General features: G+C 34.1%; 1 protein-coding gene across 3 annotated transcripts in view; it reads right to left on the reverse strand.

Annotated features, from left to right (window-relative positions):
- The window catches only part of LOC143256603 (eye-specific diacylglycerol kinase-like), an 83,302-nt gene that overhangs the window by 50,374 nt on the left and 10,333 nt on the right, over window positions 1-22,595 (reverse strand). For all 3 annotated transcript variants that reach the window (XR_013031421.1, XM_076514019.1, XM_076514021.1), the window contains exons 2-3: window positions 2,264-2,342; window positions 1,207-1,290 (exon numbers count right to left, since the gene is read on the reverse strand). Coding sequence is in view for 2 of the 3 variants with exons in the window: in XM_076514019.1 (XP_076370134.1) it covers window positions 1,207-1,290; window positions 2,264-2,342 (163 nt within the window). In the remaining variant the exon portion in view is untranslated. The remainder of the gene's footprint in view (window positions 1-1,206; window positions 1,291-2,263; window positions 2,343-22,595) is intronic.

Here is a 22,595-nt window from a genome sequence, read left to right on the forward strand (position 1 = left end):
AAATATTGTGCTCTTGTTTTACTTGAAACTACTCCTGATGATGACCAAGTACTGTCAAAGTATGTAGCAGTTTTAAAGAGAGCTGTTGACGACCTCAATAAAAGCATTTATACTGCCTGCTGTTAAAAGTTGTTATTTATTTATTTGATTTTAGCTTTTGCCAAGGCGCCAGTCATCCATACCTAAACATATATGACATTATTTTAGAGTTGTGTGGCATGGCACATTCCCACTAGTACATTGGTAAGTCTACGGATTTACAACCCTAAAATCAGAGGTTCGACTTCCCTCAATGTGGCACTTACAGACGTCTTTAATCGCATAGAACTTGATTTTTTTTAAATTTATAAATATATTTCATTTAAAATAATTATGCGAAAATTTCTTTAACCGAATATCTATATAGATATCTGTTTATATAAAAATTAGTCATATTACACTGGTCACTTCTAGAAGAATTTAGTCAATGGTTTGTTAATTAAAAAGTTACACAACTGTCTGACTATGCTCTGCCATCTGACATTTAGGGTTACAAACCTTTGGACTTACCGGCTGAGCCACCTCCGGTTTTTAGACACTGACAAGATATACCGAGTATAAATATGTCACCCAATTATAACTCTCGTTTTAATTATCTTGAAACAGGTCGTTTTGGTTATTGTTAAACGCAAAGCTGCATAATAGGTTATTTGTACCTTACCCACAACAGGGAACGAACTCCAATATTTGGTGTTATAAATGCTCAAGCTGAATCATGAGGGAAAGAACATTTTTTAAATGCACGTGGCATATATAAAACTAAAATACGATAAGCAATAACACGAGACCATATAATATTATAAATACTCTAATAATGTTACCATACTTTATATTTAACCAGTCCAGCATATTCTAAAATAAAATAAAAACGTTTACAAATTGAGATCCTATAAAGCAACATGCATCATTTTTTGTTACAAGCAACATGCAACATCTCTTGCTACAATTGTTACTGTATACGTTTAATAGTGTTTCGAGTATCTTTTGTAATTCCGTACAAACTGGAAACTAACTCAAACGTTTTCTTTTCTTCTAATGGCATTTCTGTCTCTATGATGAGACCTTCATCTGTCTTACATTTTGTATTGATGAGATGTTAACTCAATGATACTCATGATTTAAAATGTACACCATTACTGAAATACAACAAAAGTAACTACAACTTACGGAACAGTCGTTTTCTCCAACGTAGCACATGTCTCCAGATGTTGTGCTGGTGACCCAAAGATGACTTCCATTGACAGCAGTCTCCTAAAAAAAACAATAGTAATATTCTACACTAAGTTAAGGAAAATATTATATTGGAGAGTATCTTTTCATATGTTTTATTTCGAACATTTCAAGTGGTTTATAAACAAGAAACCTGATTCTTTAAAACCATTGTTATTGTGGTATCTACACACATTTTGTTATTAGATTAAGAACTATCTAATATAAGTTTACTCTTTGTTCAAATATAGTTTATATTTGTTCATTACTTTTCACGATGGTAAACTTAGTTCTTCTGTCAATAATCTCCATTATAGGCTACTTACGAAATTTAGAAATATTTAACCTAAACAACCATCTAATTAATTAAACATTTGGTTTACAATAAATAGTTAAGGGGTTTTCTATCAATTTAAAACTGTCAAGTATTATCTTTGTCACATTGTGTGATTCATTTCGTGACTGGTAGTTACCAGGTGCATCATATCTATAATTCACTTCAAGACTGATAAATACTAAATTTTTCATTTGCTTATTTCACTTCGCGACTGGTAACTACCAGGTTTATCACTTGTTTATCTCACTGTTTGATGGGTAATTACTAAGTCTATTACTAATTTAACTCGCTGTTTGATTGGTAACCACTAGGTTTATTAGCAGTTTATCTCACTTCTTGACTGGTAACCACAAGGTTTATCACTAGTTTACTCACATCTTGACTGGTAACCACAAGGTTTATCACTAGTTTACTCACATCTTGATTGATAACCACGAGGTTTATCACTTTTTTCACTTCATGATTGGTAACTACCAGCCCGATAAAAAAAAAGCTATCATTTTTCTACTCTGCTTCGTGAATGGTAATTACAAAGCACAACATTTCTACTTGAGTAAAATAAGCATGCACAGTGTTGATTATTATTGTTTAGCAAAAGCCTCAATAAAAACAAAATGATTTGCGTATAAAGACTGATTAAAGTATTAAAGTCAAAACTAGATCAAACCTTCTACTTACATCCCAGTCTGGTAAGCCATGCAATGTTCTCGTTTCTCCATTATTTGTGAAAACCTTGATTGCTTTTTGGATTGGTTTTCTGATAAGAAAAGAATAAAACGTTAATATTACAAAATGACTTAATTTCATCTTAATGTTTTTTTGTTTTTGTTTTCAAACTGATACGTTTCTGGGATGTGCTTGGAGCATTGTGAATGTATAAAAAATAACTGTTAACAGTATATGAGAAAGGAAATCAAATAGCACCGAAACTAAAAACTGTTCACATTACTTACCGCCAGATGGCAAAACAAGCAAAAACTTTTTTTCTGCTATAATATTTTAGCAGATAAGAAATTTTGTTTTAAAAAATTGAGGCACAAAGAACCTAAATATTGAACTAATATTATTCCATTCAATAATCCCTGCTATCACGTAAGTTAATAAGTCATTTATAACTGTTTGGTTGAATTTTCCGTAAAGCCATTCGAGGGCTGTATGAGCTATCTGCCCCTAACATGAAATAGATAGACCAATGGGAAGGTAGCAATAACTCGTCATCACATCTGACAACTCTTTACTAACAAAACAGAGAGGTTAGTCTTCACCCTACAACACTCTCATGACTGAGAAGATAAGAATTTATACTGACGGGGTTCGATCCCGAGACCAAAGCTTCAAGTAAAACAGCCTACGTACAAGGCTATGGCACTCCTATAAATCTTAACAATGATATTAGTGAAACAACTTTACAATTAATTACACAGTTTTCTGAACAGAGACAAGATATCATTGTAGTAATTTTGCTTACTGATACACATGTTCGATATAGCGTTTGATACAGTCACCAGAATGTAAAAACCATTTGGGTCAGTTTTAGTTTTCTTTATCAGGGTTGTGTATCCAAACATCAACAGTTACTTAACTTTCCTTCCACTTTTCATCAAAACATTTCTTAAAATACTACGTTAGGATTGATTTTCCTTTAAACTTTTTCAGGATTAATTTCCAGTTTGTGAAAATTAATTAATGGATGATAAGAAATTCCATTAATTAGGGATTTAATTTATGGATATACTTATATATATATATACGCTAGTGCTTACCGATTTCTCAAAATGAAGAAATGCCCTCAGATAATGTGACATGTTCTAACCATTCATTAACCTAACAGTTAAACGTGTATAACTAAACGTGGAGGTAAAAAATCATTGACTTGATGTAAGCACACTTTCGTACATTTAGTGTCAGTTCTTGTAGAAACCAGGCGATATAAAAACGTATGAGTTAAGCCTTGCTACACTAATTTCAGATATAATTGAAATTCCTTGTCAATATCGAACTGTTCCCTCTTGAAAATTAATTCTAAACGTGATTAGAAATGAATAGAATCTTAAAATTGTTCAGTCAGAATTGTTTAATTAAAACCAAGATTTACGGTCGATTGTGAAATGTAATGTTACTTCATTGTTGTTGATGATTTGTTACGCCCATATTTTATGCCCCCTTTTCTCAGTCATTTACGTCAGTATAAAACAATGCCAGCTCACGCTCTCTTACATGTATTATAATACCATTAAATACTAATTATTAATTATCTTTATTGGGTATTATGGACGCGGGTACGTACGACGTAACCGAAATGCCCTACAGCATCCCAGATTATTACAGAATTTTCTTTTCGTGGCTGAAGAAATAAAGCAATGATGAAAAGTCTGACAAATTAATACATCGAGTATACATACAAGTTTATATCAGTCGTTAAGTTATTTTTATTATTATCTGAAATGTATTTCAAATACGCGCAAAAATATTTTTAACACAAACAGCGCGTGAATAAAGTATGGGTTTTGTCGTGGTAATTAAATATGGAGATTTAGATTCGTTATATTTAGCCAGTATGTCACGTTACTATTGTGCCCAGGTGGTTAGGGCGCTTGAGTCGAAATATGAAGGTCACGGGTTCAAATCACCATCTCACCAAACGTATTCATCCTTTCAGCCATGAGGGCGTTATAAGTCACGGTCAATCCCACTATTCGTTGGTAAAAATAGTAGCTCAAGAGTTGGCGATGGGTGGTATCGATTATCTACCTGCCTTCTCTCTAGTCTTTCACTATTAAATTAGGGACGGCTAGCGCAGATAGCCTTCGGGTAGTTTGGCGCAAAATTCTGAACAAACCACGTTACAGTTATGGTTAGTACAACGACGCGGTAGAACGTCATGTAATAGCCCTACATTTTGAAATTGTTTGACTTTCATACGTTACGTGATGCCATCGAAAATTGATCGATTATAAGTAGAGTGTGTAACAATTTTTCTAATCGTAAAGTATTCATACACTCAGATCATAAAAATGTGTTCAGATGTTCTCAAGATGGGAACATATCCCCTGTATTTAAAGGCGAATCTAAAGAATATGGATGAACTTGAGAATACCGGACTACCCAAAAAGAAACCCGCAACAAGTCGTTCTCCAGTTGTGATAATTAAATTGTGGCAACGTGTGACAGGCGAGAATCCATAAATATAAAATTTACTGAAAATGTCAGCCACTTCATTCAGGAAATAGTACGCTACAAAATTAAAAGTGATCTCTGTCTGGAAAAGTGACACACGAGTCATGTGTAATAAACTGCTCCAACTACAGTCGCATATCTCAATCACCTGGACGATGAATCTGGCGTCCACATTAATTCATAAGAATGTAAATAGGTTACGTTTACGGACGCAGCACCCATAGATTTCTGAACAATTGGACTATTAGAGGACGAAATGAATTATGGGAAAGCATTCTAGTGGAGTTGAGTGATTTCGATATGGCAACCTTCCATCTTGCAATTTAAATTACGCTACAGGGCCGTTTTCAAAATGTGCGGTTGTCAAATAGAGCATAACAAGTTACTGTGATAGGAACTGTAACAATGTGGTGGTGATACTCCAAAGTTGTTTCAACATGACGCACTGAACCTCCTTACAACTTATAAGAAATGTTCTCAAAAGAATAATATTAAAAATAAATATAAAATACGAGAAGGTTGAAAGATACGATTACCGAAACTCTTACAGTTTGTTTCTACTACTGCACAGCTGTGCAAAATCGATATTTCCTGATGTGAATACGAGTTAACAAGGAGTTATAACAAACAGAAGTTATACACACTATACTTGATATCAAAATAAACACACAACTTCTACACATTATACTTGATATCAAAATAAACACACAACTTCTACACATTATACTTGATATCAAAATAAACACACAACTTCTACACATTATACTTGATATCAAAATAAACACACAACTTCTACACATTATACTTGATATCAAAATAAACACACAACTTCTACACATTATACTTGATATCAAAATAAACACACAACTTCTACACATTATACTTGATATCAAAATAAACACACAACTTCTACACATTATACTTGATATCAAAATAAACACACAACTTCTACACATTATACTTGATATCAAAATAAACACATAACTTCTACACATTATACTTGATATCAAAATAAACACACAACTTCTACACATTATACTTGATATCAAAATAAACACACAACTTCTACACATTATACTTGATATCAAAATAAACACACAACTTCTACACACTATACTTGATATCAAAATAAACACACAACTTCTACACATTATACTTGATATCAAAATAAACACACAACTTCTACACATTATACTTGATATCAAAATAAACACACAACTTCTACACATTATACTTGATATTAAAATAAACACACAACTTCTACACATTATATTTGATATCAAAATAAACACACAACTTCTTACCTAAATAGAAAAATTTCTTATAGGACTTGAGATTTTTAGGTTTTCAGTAAAAAAAAAACAGCCTTGAAGCAAAAAAAAAAAAAGACAACAGATGATTTAAGCAATTAAACTTGTGAATAGGATATAAATATAAATCATACCAAGGACTGTATGAAGCATGAGGGTTATTTAAGTGACAAACGAAAACACTAACCACTTGTTAAAGTTTTACATCTGTCATGAAAAGAAATTGCTATGCTTGATAAATAAATACACTGTCAAAACTGGTCTTTTAAAAATTAAATGGTGCATTTTAGCCTGTTATCAAAACCAGGACTCCACAGTGTTTTAGTTTTTTATGATGCTTTCAAACTTATTTAAGACTTCCAGTTGTATTTTAAAACTACCAGTTAACTTTTCGTGCTGTTTCATACAAATTTCAAATATGACGTTTGTTTTGAATACATAAAAAATCACATAGTCCTTCCGTTTCAGTTTTATAAATCTACTTGTCTTTAAATTTGCGAAACATTTGTTACATTTGAGACGAATCAAAATCTGTTTTGTAACAAAATTAACTGAACATTTAACCAGCCAGGATATCTAAACATTGTTTATATTTTTCAAGGAAACAATATTTTTGGATAAATTTTACCAATATAGACATGTTTATTTTGACAACATTCATTGTTTATAATATGCAAATAATACAATCATGCCAACTGCATCACAGTGTGTATCATAGATTAGTTTAAAATGTGTACTTTCTACAGAAATACAAATGTAACTGCTGAAATCAATATTTTCAAAAAATAATTTGTAAATATATCACGGACAGAATCATACAAAACTATCTTAAATGTGACAATGTCTTTTTCAATTTCATCAGCTATGACTCTCTTAGAGTAGCCAAACGTCTTGTTATCTAATTAGTGACGCGCATAAATGTATTAACGAAACTCCCACTGTCCATATCTACTGTCTAGTAAAATCACAGCCAAGGTAACGGGCTTGGATAAATCATAATATTTAGCTGTAACTTTCATTTCAACCTAGTAAATTCTGATAAAACAAATCACAAATTGTAGCACACATACATATACATGTATAACATCAAAAAGTCGCATGTATGTTTGACTTTTTTAAGTCCAAATTTGCACATTTGTTTAACACAAAACCAAAGTAATGTCTTGAAATTCACATAGGTATAATAAAAACAAGCTGGGTTAATTTAATATCCAGAAAAAAAGTCTAAATAAAAAACTACAGCATTTGTTCATAATATTGGAAGAAATACTTACATTGCCTGTTGTTAATAAGTGTAAAAATACTTACATTACTTGCTGTTAATAAGTGTAAAAATACTTACATTACCTGCTGTTAATAAGTGTAAAAATACATTACCTGCTGTTAATAAGTGTAAAAATACATTACCTGCTGTTAATAAGTGTAAAAATACTTACATTACCTGCTGTTAATAAGTGTAAAAATACTTACATTACCTGCTGTTAATAAGTGAAATAATAATTACATTACTTGTTGTTAATAAGTGTAAAAATACTTACATTACCTGCTGTTAATAGGTGTATAAATACTTACATAACCTGCTGTTAATAAGTGTAATAATTCAAAGTGTGCATGTCGAAATAATAGTATAAAAATAATAAGTGTGTAATAGCACATATACTTTACTTCCAATAAGTGGTCTATCCTTCACTCCTAGTAATAAAGAATAGACCTATTGCAACAATTATATCATTACACATATGTAGATTACTGACATAAGAATACAGCGATGACTATATGAATAAGTTTTCTGGGGTTTATGGTTACAACGTATTCATTTTATTCTACTTTCCAGTAAGTTGTGCAAATACGTGCGTTTAAAGATTAGAATAAGTAACTTTAAAAACTGAAATGCATGCTAAGAAACATTATCCACTTCCCATAAATGATTTGAATATCAGAGCATGTTACGCTTGCTTTTACTTTTGTTAGAATCAAATTTCAATTTATGTAAACAGAGAATTGTTTAAATTCTTTCATGTTTAATGTTGTGTGTATCAGGTTTTCCTGATTGCTGCTTTAAGTAAATTTGTTAATGTTATTTAGTTGTGTACTTACATGTATACACCAAAATAATAAAAAAATATCAGTTGATGTATTTGTCAAAATAAACCTAAACACTACAACCTGCAATGAATTTTTAAGTAAAATTGCTACAAATTAAAACAAAAGAATGACAGAAATTGTCACATAAAACAATTATAGTTTTACTGAATAATCTACCTTGGACGACTTGAAAATGTAAAGATGATAGTAATGAAATAGACATCACTAAAACAAAAGTTCCTTAAAATTACAACAGCTAAAATATATCACATTAAAACCAGTAGCAGAACTAATGTTAGGTGTTTTTGTTTTCCAGCAGAGGTAGAGTCTAAAAGCTTTTAGCTTGTGGTTTTAGTACCTTACTATGTAATGCTTAACTATTACATTCTGGAGTATAAGATAATACGTTTGTGAACAGGATCTGTACAGCCCCATGTGAATATGATGCAAACAATGGTTGACAATCCCTTTCTAGTCCTGCTATAAAGGTTTAGTATCAACAATTAGAATCATGGACAACATTAACACCTTAAATCTGGTGAGGCATCTTCTGTAGTTTAACTGATCTGTCAAAACAGAAATGCCAGCTGAAGTCAAACTGGTCAGTCTGCTGGCAGCTATAAGCTGCCTTTCATTTCTAGACTCTATATGTTGTTTTATTGACTTTTTTATACATTCAACGTTATAAATTTTATTTCGTGAAGAGGAACACTTTACTACTTGTACAAAAATTGATGTATTTGTACAACGACGTCTCCCAAATGTGGCAACTGTCTGTGACTGAACTTACCACCATAACATATTCACACATTGTAGTGGCAGCAAATGTTTTTAATTGTCGTTGCGTTACAAACCAGATTATCACGATAGGCGTCAGTTTGGGCAACCAACTTGAACATTACGAAGGAATGAAAAAATATTTAAAATTATAATAAATGTAATGTTAGATCTACCGGTCATTACAGGAAACAATGTAGTAATATAACAAGTCTAATATTAGCTTGAGCTTACAGGACCTGATTATTCATACAACCATCATGGTGAAAAGACAACATAATCTAAGTATCCACAACATCAGTGTAGGCCTAAACAACATTGTACTCTTATTGTACACACTCAGGGCTTGCAATCTTTCCTCTGTTTATTATTGCGCATATAAATGAAAACACTAAACATATACCACTGAAATAGTACAACAGAAAATGAGGAAAAAGTACGTTAACAGAAACAGCAAGTCTCTCTTTGAATACTAATCATAGAACTAGAATTATTGATATTTTCAACAACATGTTGCTATTGAACGTAAGTATAATTCAGTTTTCTTCTTAAGCAGCCAAAGACTGAATACAATAATCAAAATAAGGCTTAAACAGTAACCTGTACGATTACATGATGTAGATGTAGCCTAAAATCCTAATTGCCTTAATTACTAGCAAAGGCTCATTGCGTACTTAACGCAACACACTGATTAACCATAACAATTTGTGTGTTTGTTTTTTATAGAAAAGCCACAGCGGGCCATCTGCCTAGCCCACCGAAGAGAATCGAACCTATGATTTTAGCGTTGAAAATCCGTAGACTTACCACTATACTAGCGGGGGACTAACCGTAACAGAGAAACCCTTTTACCTTTACAGTATACTGTTATTGTCATTAAAATTATAAATTAAATTCTGATAACCCACATGCATTAATTACCTTGCTATTGTTATAATTAAACTCTGTTTGTCATTTATTTGATCAACTCGCCAAATTATGGAAATCCTTTTTTTTATGAAGCACCTTATTCTCAAGACAACAACAACAACCGCTACATCTTTTATTTTATTTTATAGTTCATAATTGGTTAATCTCAACAAACATTTTGTTCAATACTGTTTTTAACAGTTTGATTAGGTCACCATCTAACTTATTTAACTTTCATTTAACTGCATGTTCGACGTTTGAAAACCTGGGGTAGAACTAAAATTTAGAATAGTATAACAAGCGTGTCAAAAACAGTTTAAAAAATTATATTTAGAGTTTTGTATTAACTTGTAATATACGTTATAATAATATACCCGTATTGAGATAAAATTGCGTTTAGAATTATAACCCGTCAATGAGAATATGTTGAACACCTACAAGTTACTCTAGTTTCTTTGTTTTCCATTACTTCTATGATTGGCCTAGCATGGCCAATTGGGTTAAGGCGTTCGACTCGTAATCCGAGAGTTACGGTTTCGAATCCCCCTCACACCAAACATGCTCGCCCTTTCAGCCGTGGGGACGTTACAATGTGACGGTTAATCCCACTATTCGTTGGTAAAATAGTAGCCCAAGAGTTGGCGGTGGGTGGTGATGACTAGCTGCCTTCCCTCTAGTCTTACACTGCTAAATTAGGAACGGCTAGTGCAGATTGCCCTCGAGTAGCTTTGCACGATATTCAAAAACAAACAAACCGATGCTGAACTGTATTATTTTTAAGATTGTCAATTTACTTTTCCAAAATTAAATACGAAAGAAATAGTTACAACAATTACAGAACATTCCTAATGACTTAAATTTAAAACAGTTACAAACTTATCTCTCCAATCACAATTTGCTTTTCACCAATTCAAGGAGGCTTTCAAGTTGCAAAGTGATAAGCCTAACACTTGTGGGGAAAACCGTGACAGATAAACAGATAATGTCTCTCCTACCCATTCCATCGTGAGTTTTGTTCTTGACTAATATTTAAATCAATAGTTCTCAACCTTTCCTGACTTGCGGCACACTGCGACAATCTGAAAAATTTCGCGGCACACCTGGAAAGCCTTAACGATTTTTTTAGATACACGTTATGCGGCAAGCGTTAAAAGCCTTAGAACGAAAATCACGGCCATAGCAAGCGATAATAAGGCCATTGTGCATCACGTTGAGATACACGTAACACTAAAGAGTTAACTTAAAAAGCCTTAGAACGAAAATCACGGCCATAGCAAGCGATAATAATGTCATTGTGCATCACGTTGAGATACACGTAACACAGAAAAGTTAACTTAAAAAGCCTTAGAACGAAAACGTAACACGAGAAGAGTTAACTTATAAAGCCTAAGAACGAAAATCACGGCTAAAGCAAGCGATATTAATGTCATCTGCACACTGACTATACTATCGCTTGCTTTGGCCGTGAGTGTCGTTCTAAAGCTTTTTAACGATTTTGTGGTATAGCAGAAAAATCAAAATTTTTTATTTTTACATATGTTTTCAATGTGACACTTGTGCCTGCTTCCGAGAGCAAATCAAATTGAAGCTCGCATTTCATCATCGACTGTAAGAAGCCTCTCTTTCTTTCTGGCTTTAATTTCAGTCAATGCTGAAAATCCAATTTCGCAAAACCACGAAGATGCAAATGAAAGCAGAACTTCAACTGCTTTTGATCTGATTACAGGATATGAATTCTGCGCGAAATTTATTCATGTAGATCCAAAACTCATCCAAGCTCTTTTCGAGAAACAATGACTGATAAAATTTGTCGTTTTGTAAATCAATGAGCTGTTCTTCCTCCTCAGTTGTAAGATTTGTTGTCTCGTTGATTCCGAATGGATAGGTCACCCAGTTGTATTCGTCGACAGCAAGTGACGGGAAGTAATGTTTTAGTGCGAACTGTAGGTGTTTTAGTGTGTTCAAAATTTGAGGAACGATTTTCTTCTTTGACGGACATTCGTTAACAACAGGAAAGCAATCAAGGACTCCTTTCGAGATCTTATTCTTCCACGGCGTCACCTTTTTATCGAAGGCCTTCAGGTTGGACGTTGCAGTAATATTGTTTTCAGATGGTCCTTGAAGACTTAAGTTCAGAGAATGTAATTTGTCAAACAAGTCGGAGAGAAATTGAACCTTCAGCCACCAGATCTCACCACGAAAAGAAAATTCAAAACCTGCTTCCTTAACCTCCAAAAAAGAAATTACTTCAGTATTTAGTTGGACAAGACGCTTTAACACCTGTCCTTTAAAAGCCATCGAACTTCAGTGTGATACAGTAGCTTTTTGTAGTATGAATCCATCGCCTCACAGAGAAGAAAGAAAAGTCGAGATTGAAGTGGCCGAGACTTGATGAAATTGACCACTTGAATAACTTGATTCATAACAGACTGCAAATCTTTCGGCAAATATTTGGAGGCGAGCGTCTCTCTGTGAATCATGCAGGGAACAGTCCTAATGTTTGGATTTTGTTGGTGCACCAGAGTGACAAATCTCTTCTTTTTTCCTTACATTAAAGGACAGCCATCGGTGCAAACGCTGACACAGTTATTCCAATGTAATTTGAAGAGCAAAATGTTTTCATTCACCAACTCGAAAATGTCTTGGCCTTTCGCTGTATTTTTTAAATCTTTGTAAAATAAATATTCATTTACGATTTTTCCATCTTTTATAAATTGAACAAAAGCCAGAACTTGAGCTTTTCCACTAACGTCAGTAGACTCATCAACTTGAAGAGACCATAACAGAGACAATTCATCTTCAGGAGCTTCGAAGTGTTCGCAAACTTGATCTTTCAAATCCGACGACAATTCTACAGTTCTGCGCGAAATTGTGTCATTGGACAGAGGAACTTGCTTAACCTTTTTGACGGCACCCGTTCCAAGCATAGTTTCAACGATGATTGCTAACGCTGGCGCAATGACTGATTCGGCCTCGTATGCACTTTCTTGCGTTTTGCCAACAATTGAGCTACCTTATAACTTGCAATCAATCCTTTTTCGGGCAGCTTCATGTAGTTCACAAGCTTCCTTGATTGTTCATATTGTTGAGCCGCGAGATTCCCTAAGTATTCTTTTGGTTTATCCTTTACAGCTGAATGTTTTGTTTCCAAGTGTCTCTTCAGTTTGCTTGGAACAAGCGCCTCGTTCGATAAAGCTGCATTGTAGAGTAGGCAGAATGGTAATTGAGAATGTTCCGATTCCAAAGCGATAAAACCGTATTCGATGTATTCGTGTTTGTACTTTCGTTTGATTCCTTGCTTTTGATTCAACACATTCTCCTTTGCAGCACCAGACTTACTTAAATATTTTCCATGGATAAATGATAAAACCTAATTCATACACGATAAACACGAAGTTCTGCAGTTAATATAAAATTCCTACCTACAGCGTAGCAGCTGTAGCTTACCGCAGAATGAGAACGTGTTCCAGAAAGCAGTTTGATTGTTTGATGCATCATTTATGACGTACGAAGCGCGTGTTGCGCCACAATTAAACTAACAGTCGAACCGTTGCAGTCGATAATGAAATTTAAGTATGAACTTCTCAGTGCTCGAGTTCAGTGAAAACCATCGAATGTTTTGGAAGGTTTCAGAGTGTCTCTATAGTAACTTTTATTAACTGATGCGTTCGACTTGCTTGTAAAATCCCAAGAAAGTCGAATGTGTTTAAAAAACACCGCGGCACACCCGCCAGTCTCTCGTGGCTCTTTATGAGTTGTAACTTTTAGTTCTGAGATAAAACCGTGGGTATCAAGTACTCCCACTTTCAGATATTAAATGTGTATAACAACTATAAATTATATTACTATATTAATGCCCCAGTCAGATAAACATAATGAGTTTCTTTCAGCCAATCCTCATACTATCAGTCTGTCATTAATTATTATTTTGTTTTAAAATATTACTATTTGTTAAGCACAAAGCTACACAATCGTTTATCTGTGCTGTCCCAACCACGGGCATCGAAACCTGGATTTTAGCATTATAAGCCTGCAGACTTTCCGCTGTGTCACTGGAGGCACTATATTATGGTTATAGGTATTCTCTGAAATAAAGACTCAGTCATATGAATATGTCCTTACATTATTTCATTACTGGTACATTTCGTCACAATAATCCCTAATTTTGAAGTGACAGACAACCAAATACCAATTAGTGAGCTAATCTTCACCATCGAATAGCATGGTGGTTATGGTGCTGGACTCGTAATCTGTGGTTCGAAGATTCGAATCTCCGTCACACCGAACATGCACGTCCTTTCAACCGTGGGGCGTTAAACTTTGTTGTAAATAACATTGTTCGTTTAAAAGAGTAGCTCAAGAGTTGGCGGTGGATGGTGTTGATAAGTTGTCTTTCCTTTAGCCGATAACTGCTAAATTAGAGACGGCTAGTGAATATAGAACTCATGTGGCTTTTTGCGAAGTTCTAACTAAACCGAAGAAAGTGAGACACAGTGCCACATTTTAAAACTCCCTCGACTGAGAGAGGAACATATTCGGTGACGAGTTTCGATCCCACAACCAGCAAGTTGTGAGTCGAATGCCTAAGTTGCGTCAAGATAATTAACATATGTCCTTATTATAAACTTCTAATTAAAATAAGATACCTATATCTATCAGGAAGAATAAGTACAACAGTAATTAACGCAGCTACTTTAATATTTTGCTCCAATTGGGTATGTGCACATTCGTAAACCAAAACTTATAAAAAGAACCGATTCAAGAGCTAAGCGCCTTTGCTGTTAGTGATGTTTTCACACCACTCACTTTAGAATATTTTAATGTGTAAATAGAATTACTCTTACGTAATTTCCTTTATTAGTGGAAATAATTCCAGCAAAATTTCCATAATGTTTAGGCCTTATTTAAATTGCATTCACAAGTAAATAAACCCCATTGTTATCATTGGAAGTACATACGTAAACGTAATGTGGTTTATATTCTAAAACCGTTTCGTAGGAAGTGGGAAAAAATCTTTGAAAGACCATGAATTGATACAGTATTAGTTAACATTTTAAAACCCACTAAACCCATTTTAAAGCCTACACTGACTTCTTTAGCTACGTATTCTTGGATAAACACTGAACCTGTTTGATCAGAATCAAAACCATCTGACACGAGTTTAAAATTTTGCAATTAAAACAGTTTTCGGTCAGAGAACACAAAAAAGATTCAATATTTTTCAAAAAGAAGTGTTTGTTTTTGAATTTCGAGCAAAGCTACTCGAAGGCTATCTGCGCTAGCCGTCCGCAATTTAGCAGTGTAAGACTAGAGGAAAGGCAGTTAGTCATCACAACCCACCGCCAACGCTTGGGCTACTCTTTTACCAACGAATAGTGGGATTGACCGTCACATTATAACGCCCTCACGGCTGAAAGGACGAGCATGTTTGGTGTGACCGGGATTCGAACCGGCGACCCTCGGATTGCGAGTCGAACGCCTTAACACACTTGGCCATGCCGGGCCCGAGACGAAATGCACGAATATTCCTTGGATAACTTTACACGGAATTCAACAAACAAACAAACAAAATTCAATAGCATTAGACATGACCGTCTAATATTAGTTGTTGGAGTATTTCTCTTTTTATAGTTCTGTCTGATTGTTCCAACCGACTTATAGAGAAGTGACTTGTTTATTGTATATGCCATTTTCACACTCTACGCATTCAATTATCATATTTATTGAAGCAGATAAAGCAAGAAATGAAAGCTGTTTCATCGCTCTTGTCAAAGCTTCTCCGAGTCGCTGCTCATCCTAACTTCACCGGTCTCGCAGACAAAAGTATCTTTCAACGGTATCTTCTATAGACAATATTATTCCTTTAATAAGTTTCTTGATCTTTGCTGGGTAGAAATTCTTGTTAATACGCGATGTCCTCACGTGATCATACAAGCATGTATGAACGACAGCAAAAGTAATCAAAGTAGCATTAATACTCTGCTAATTATTTTCACGTTCTGAGCGTGATGACGGTTCCAAGATATCCAAAGATGTTTTTGTTATAACTTCCTTTCATGCTATGTAAGTTTCCCGCGTTTGAAAACGCATTAGGGCGAACAACTCTATCTGTGGAAAAAATTCTTGATAATTTAACTGCATATACGTAAATACAGCGACGTTTGGAGCTTCTAACTTGATATTTCTTTGCATCAGATGGTTACGTATTATAAATAATAAAATATGTTCACCCACCGCTAGTACAGCGGTAAGTCTACGGTTTTACAACGCTAAAATCAGGGGTTCGATTCCTCCTCGGTGGGCTTAGCAGATAGCCTGATGTGGCTTGTGCATCAGATGGTTACGTGTTATAAATAATAAAATATGTTCACCCACCGCTAGTACAGCGGTAAGTCTACGGTTTTACAACGCTAAAATCAGGGGTTCGATTCCCCGGTGGGTTCAGCAGATAGCCTGATGTGGCCTTGCTCTAAGAGAAACACATAAACACACACAGAAAATGTTTTTTTTGTATGTTGAACAAACACATTTTTCTTGCCGTGTTGATATCTACTACGATATAACAATCATTTTTCTTCACTTTAAGATGTTAGTGAGTTATAAGACCGAAAATTTTCTATGACAAAGATGTCGTGTTGATACTGGTTACTACCTGCTGTCTGGTCAGTATTTCAGAATTAGGTATGGTGGAAGATAACATTAGCAGATTTGTCACAAATACAAAGGCCCGGCATAGCCAGGTAGTTAAGGCACTCACTCGTAATCTGAGGGTTGCAGGTTCGAAACACCAAACATACTCGCACTCCCAGCCGTGGTGGGCGTTAAAAGTTGACGGCCAGTCCAACTATTCGTTGGTAAAAGATTAGCGAAAGAGTTGGTGGTGGGTGGTGATGACTAGCTGCTTTCCCTCTAGTCTTACACTGCTAAATTAGGGACAGCTAGCGTAGATAGCCCTCGAGTAGCATTGCGTGAAATTAACAAACAAACAAATAAATCTTTCTGCCGTGGAGACGTTATAATTTCACTTTAAATCCCACTATTCGTTGGTAAAAGAGTAGCCAAAGAGTTGGCTGTGGATGGTGATGACTAGCTGCCTTCCCTTTAGTCTAGCAGAGACGACTAGCAGAGATAGCCCTCGCGTAGCTTTGTGCCAAATTCAAAACAAAACTAATTTGCAGGCTAATTGCAAGCAATTGTACATCTGTTCTGATGTCGTCCAAATCTCTAAAAGGTGAAGGAATGGAAATTGAAACTCTGAAATTAATTAGTTTCATAATTATCTTCAATTCCATATTTTATGAAATAGAAATCGTGAAAGGAAAACGAACAGCTTAAAAGTAACTCCCTTTTATGGTAGTTTAGAGATAGTGTTCAAAATAGTTCAATTGAACAACAAACACGAAACGTTTTTAGATATAGCATTACCCGATATTTATAGCTGGAAATGCCATAGGAATGTAATATCTATACGGAATTTGTCAGCTTTTCCTTGGTATCTCAAATGAACGGCCCATGATTTACTATCACAAAATTAAAAAGAACTGGTTTACAGACGTAACGCTAGTGACGTCATCGAGGTAGCAATAAATGAGATTCTATGTCTTCTCATTCAGGGATTCTGTTTATTGCAATATCATTTCTAGACAGGCGAAAGGACAATAATTTCTATAAGCAAATACCATCAGTTGCAAACATTAAGAAAAAATAGATAGACGTGACTGGTTTGGTGTTGCTCGAAATCAATTTATTATCATCACATTCTGAGTTTTAAAAGAGATTTGTCGACTTATCAAGTGTCATAGTTTAACCTAACATGTTTCCGTCATGGAGTCTCACTGTAGGATAGCGAAAAGTTTATGGACTTAGAATTCTAAAAGCCGAGATTCGATTCCCCTAGGTGGACACAGCAGGTTGTTCAATCAAACATTACCATAATGAATATATATATTTAACAAAAATGTGTAGTACATAGCAAAACAAAATGATAAATATCAATAACATATTACTACACCAAATCAATTAGTCACCATGAGCCACGTACAACTAGTAACAGCTGTAACTACACCAAATCCTTAAGCCACCGTGTGTTACGTACAAGTAAGTAAAAATAGCTTTAATAAAACGTGTTTAATACGAACTTCCGATTTGATATACCAAGTATAAGTGATCCAACAACTACACAAATTTCTCTTATTAAGTGCATGGGCGTACCTAAAGTATTAGGTACCCAGGACGAATCCTTCTTTGGAACCCTCATCCATAAATGATTTTAAAATTTAAACTCACAGAAAAATATATTATGTTTGTAAGCAGATTTTAAAACAGTACAATATTGCCATAACAAAACAGAAAATAAGAAAAATACAGGATATTAAAAAATTCAGTGAACAGTAATACTGTATTTTATTTTATACATAAAACACAGAAAATCCAGTCTCAATGCTCAATTTGTTCTTCAAAGGTAAATAGAGAGGATTCACAGTCTCTACTTTTGATCCTTACTTTCTGCAAATTGTTCAATGACCTCATCAAAATTGATCTTGTTTGTACATTCACGTTGAGTTGAAAGTGAAGCCAGATCTGTTAAATTGAAAGTAAAGCCAGATCTATCAATCTTGTCTGACTCATAGTCGAGCAAAAGAAGTTTTTATCAGTTTCAATTTGGAAAAAACTTCTTTTACATAAAGCCTCAGACACACAGAAAAACCAAAAGAATCTCAAACACAATGACAAGCTTGGCAGAAATTAACAAAAATTCCATTTCATAATAAACTCCAAAAACCGCAATGCCGTCCATTTCTTTGCCTCTTCAACGCTGATTTTGGCAGCTTCCAAATGCCTCCATAGTCTTCCAATTTCCACACTGATATCTTAATCAGAGAATTAATCGAAAATCTGACTAAAATTTGGAATACACTTTGAAAGTTCTTCTTCTCTTGCAACAACCAAAGTGTTTGGCTGAATTACAGAACGAATCTCCAATTGTTTATGAAAGTAATAAAGGTATTCATACATTTTTACTTTCCCTCGCTATGTGAGACCAGAATTCTTTGCCATCTGTCCCAGTATCCTTTTTTGTAACTTTCCTTTCTCTCTTCATAGAAATGTCTATTTCCTCACACTTTGTAGTTGCGTAATCAATGGCTTCTCCACAATTACATTACATTTATCTTCAAGAAACAGTTTTTGAGCTTCACAATATACTTTTCAAGGCTGATTCCAACTGTTTGCAAATACTTTTGTGTGAGATTAATTTCTTTTGGGATTTCTTCCCAAGAGTTGAGGTCAGCTTTCAAAATTTGCCTTTACTGGATTCATAACTTTATAAGAAACACTCTATCTTGTTTGGGAAAACATTTTGACTATACTGTCCACATTTTCCATCAGCATTTCTCATGAGGTGAGATTGAAAAGAAGGAATAGACATTCTCTAAGGTTCCAAAAAAGTTACACATAAATAAATTCTTCCAAATGAGTGCACTTTGCAAAGGTTTAGAGAATGATTTGCTCAAAGTCAAACATAGCCTTGAGATAATCTCTCTGATACGTGATTTTTTTTTTGGGGGTGGGGAATAAGTGCAAGCACGACCCCTAAAAAAAGCAGAAAACTATGAGAATTACTCAGAAATGACAAAATGAAAATTAACATTCAGTAAATAAAGAATTGAAAAACATTACAACAAAAAAGCTTCAAACAAGTAGTTCTAAACCTTTATCCAACCAGATAACCATTGAGTTATTAGATCAACCCAAACAAGCAGAGACAATTAATTAATACCATCGGATTAACACTAATTCAGTATGGTATAGTATAACGCTAGGTATTATAATGAGCATCATTATTTATTAAGCAGTAAGTATTAATAACATTAAATATAAAATGATACTACATTAGACTTTGTAAAATCTCTGAAACTAAGACGACTAAGCCAATAAGCATTAGTACTAATTCAGTATAGAATAGAACTGAAGTTGTTGATGTACATCCGAAACGGTGTTTACTATATTAAACATGTAAGCATTAACACATCTCCATACAGTCACAATATCACCCTCTCTGTCTTAACATCACCATGCAGTTGCATTAAAAACTCATGCAGTCATATCACTTCCACCATGTGAGATCACCACATGGTCATAATAAAAACTCACTCAATTATACACATCATGGATACTTCAGTAGTCATGGTTGTAGGAAAGAAGTCAAGTCTAGAGTTTAGTGCAAAGTGTGACTTTCTATGTGGTTGTTTTTTTTTTACTGGTAACGAGTAATCACAGGCACCACCATAAACACTTAAATATCGCTATGATACCACATTGTCAAAAATCACTGGACACTGGTACAAGTACTATGATATTGTTATAAACATTAAGACTTCATGTTTTATCATGATTATTTAATGTATGTGGAGTCACAGTACCAAGTGAAGAAGACTTAGAATATCAGTTGCAGCCAGCTGGCTGTGTTCAACAAACTAATGACTAAAATATCAACAAACTTTCACCTTTTGATATAATTTTTATCAAATATTTAATATTTTGTTTGTAAGTTTTGTATTACCATCAAAATAAAAAAAATCATAATTAATATTAAGTTGTTGTAATAGTTTGAACGTTTTTAATCTTTTTTTTTTACTTTGACAATGTTTTCACTTGGTTTAAAAACTCGAACTGGTATTTCAACTTTCCCGATGACAACCCTTCTCCTAACTGTCGGCTGGAGCGGACCGCTCTCTCAACTCCCCTAGAAGACCACTGATTAAGTTTGGTTTTTATGACTTTTGTTAGGCCTAACAAGAATTATTGCTTCACTGGCATAGGTGCTTTACACCATTCTAATCGCCTGTAGTCTATCTTTCTGTAGGTTTATTAGGCCTAACAATATTCATTCTACAACCATAAACGTGTTATAACACATTCACGAGTCTATTTATCTCTAAGCCTACCTTACTATTTACTTATTTATGACTTTGTTTATATGGTTATCAGTCTATCTAACAACTAGTCTTCTATAATATATCTATCAATCAACTAACCCTTCCATCCAGTATTTCATTTATTCATTGGTTGGTACGTATATTTACACATTTTAAAGGTGGCATTTAACCTGTATGGTTCAACGTTTACTATAAATTTTTCATGTATTAGCATAACAAATAAAACATAAACAAAGAACGATGTGATCAGTTCTCATGTGGTTCAGTGATCAGTCTACTGATTATAATGTTCAAAATTCGAGTTTCATTACCAGTAGTGAACAGAGTACAAATAGCCCATTGTGAAACTTTGTTTTAACATCAAACAAATAATTAACTAAAATTATGTTGTAACTGCAGTGATTACTATCAATGTGTGATATTTTACTTCTTTCTAGTTTAACAATCGGAGAATTCGTTCTTATACGGATATGTGTGTAATACGACTCTCGCGGTTCTCGTATTTTTTAATTTTCACAAGTATCAAAATAATCGCTGAATTAACATTTTCTACCGTTACAGGCAGTTCCAGCTGTTTACCTTGGAGATCGGATGTAAAATGAAAAACTTAACGTTTATACACTATAGAACATTACATATGCCAAGATAGAGAATTAATCTTAAAGTTATGTGATTGTTTTTATACCGTTAACTACTAATAGGGTCTAAATAATACATTAAATTGAAAAAAGTTTATGTTCTTGCCTGTTAACATAAAAAATACGTGAAATCACTTATTTCTGTGTTAAACACACAAGTGATACGTGATAGTTTGTTGAATTAGAGAAAGTTAAATTTGTTATGTTAAAACTATTTTAAATATGCAAATCAGAAACTCTCGTGACAATTACAGCTAATATAAAGACGCGATGGAACTCTATGCATCACAAATACATTGTGATATCGTTTGGTATTACATAGGAAGTGTGAGGCTACCAAAACACACAACTTTTGGAAGAGTATGAAACAGCTCTTTCCGACCCAAAATAATCTTACACTCAGATCTCAAAAGTATGTTGGGATCGGTGACAACCCTTGTATTTAATAGCACTGGAAAACAAAGGAATGTGGATCATTTTGGGATAACAGCACCATAAGAAAGAGACTTAAACTTGCAACAAGTCGTATCCCAGCCGTGTTAAGCAGAGTGCAAAGTCTTATAATAGCTAATAATTGACAAAAAAAAAGGACCGTAGAAAAGCCTTTCTTGTGTTCCAAACAATAATATACAACGTTCTGAAGAAGGACTTCTCTCTGCAAAAGGGACATACGTTCCTTATGCGACTTATCCAGGAAAGGAAAACCAATGGTTGAAAACTGTGTGAACTGAAAATATGGCAGCATTTGGTCACATCCAATGAAACATGTAACTTGATAAATTTAAGAAGACTCGTGCTCTTTTCTACTCGTTATTGGGTGAAACACATTTTCAAGGAGGTGGATAACAATTTCTTCGAAGTATTTTCGATAAGATTCATGATCACAAGTTGATCTTATGCCAGAAACAAGTTAGAGATCAGGAGCATAGGTGAAAAGGGCAAGGCTAATTCTCCTTAATATCATCTTTGTATTTTTGACTCTTTGTACTACATAGAAAAGACAGCTTTATACTGAAACAAGGCCAACAGCGATGGATTCACGAAGATAAAGTTTCCAGTCGGACTACAGCTCTACCATCGAACACCTACAAACAGCATAAACTAGTAATGTTTTAAACAACAAATTGATAATTTTAGTGCTCGAAATTACTGCAAGGGGGCCATCTAGAATGATATA

This window comes from Tachypleus tridentatus, chromosome 7 (genome assembly GCF_004210375.1).
Source record: "Tachypleus tridentatus isolate NWPU-2018 chromosome 7, ASM421037v1, whole genome shotgun sequence".
Taxonomy (NCBI): domain Eukaryota; kingdom Metazoa; phylum Arthropoda; class Merostomata; order Xiphosura; family Limulidae; genus Tachypleus; species Tachypleus tridentatus.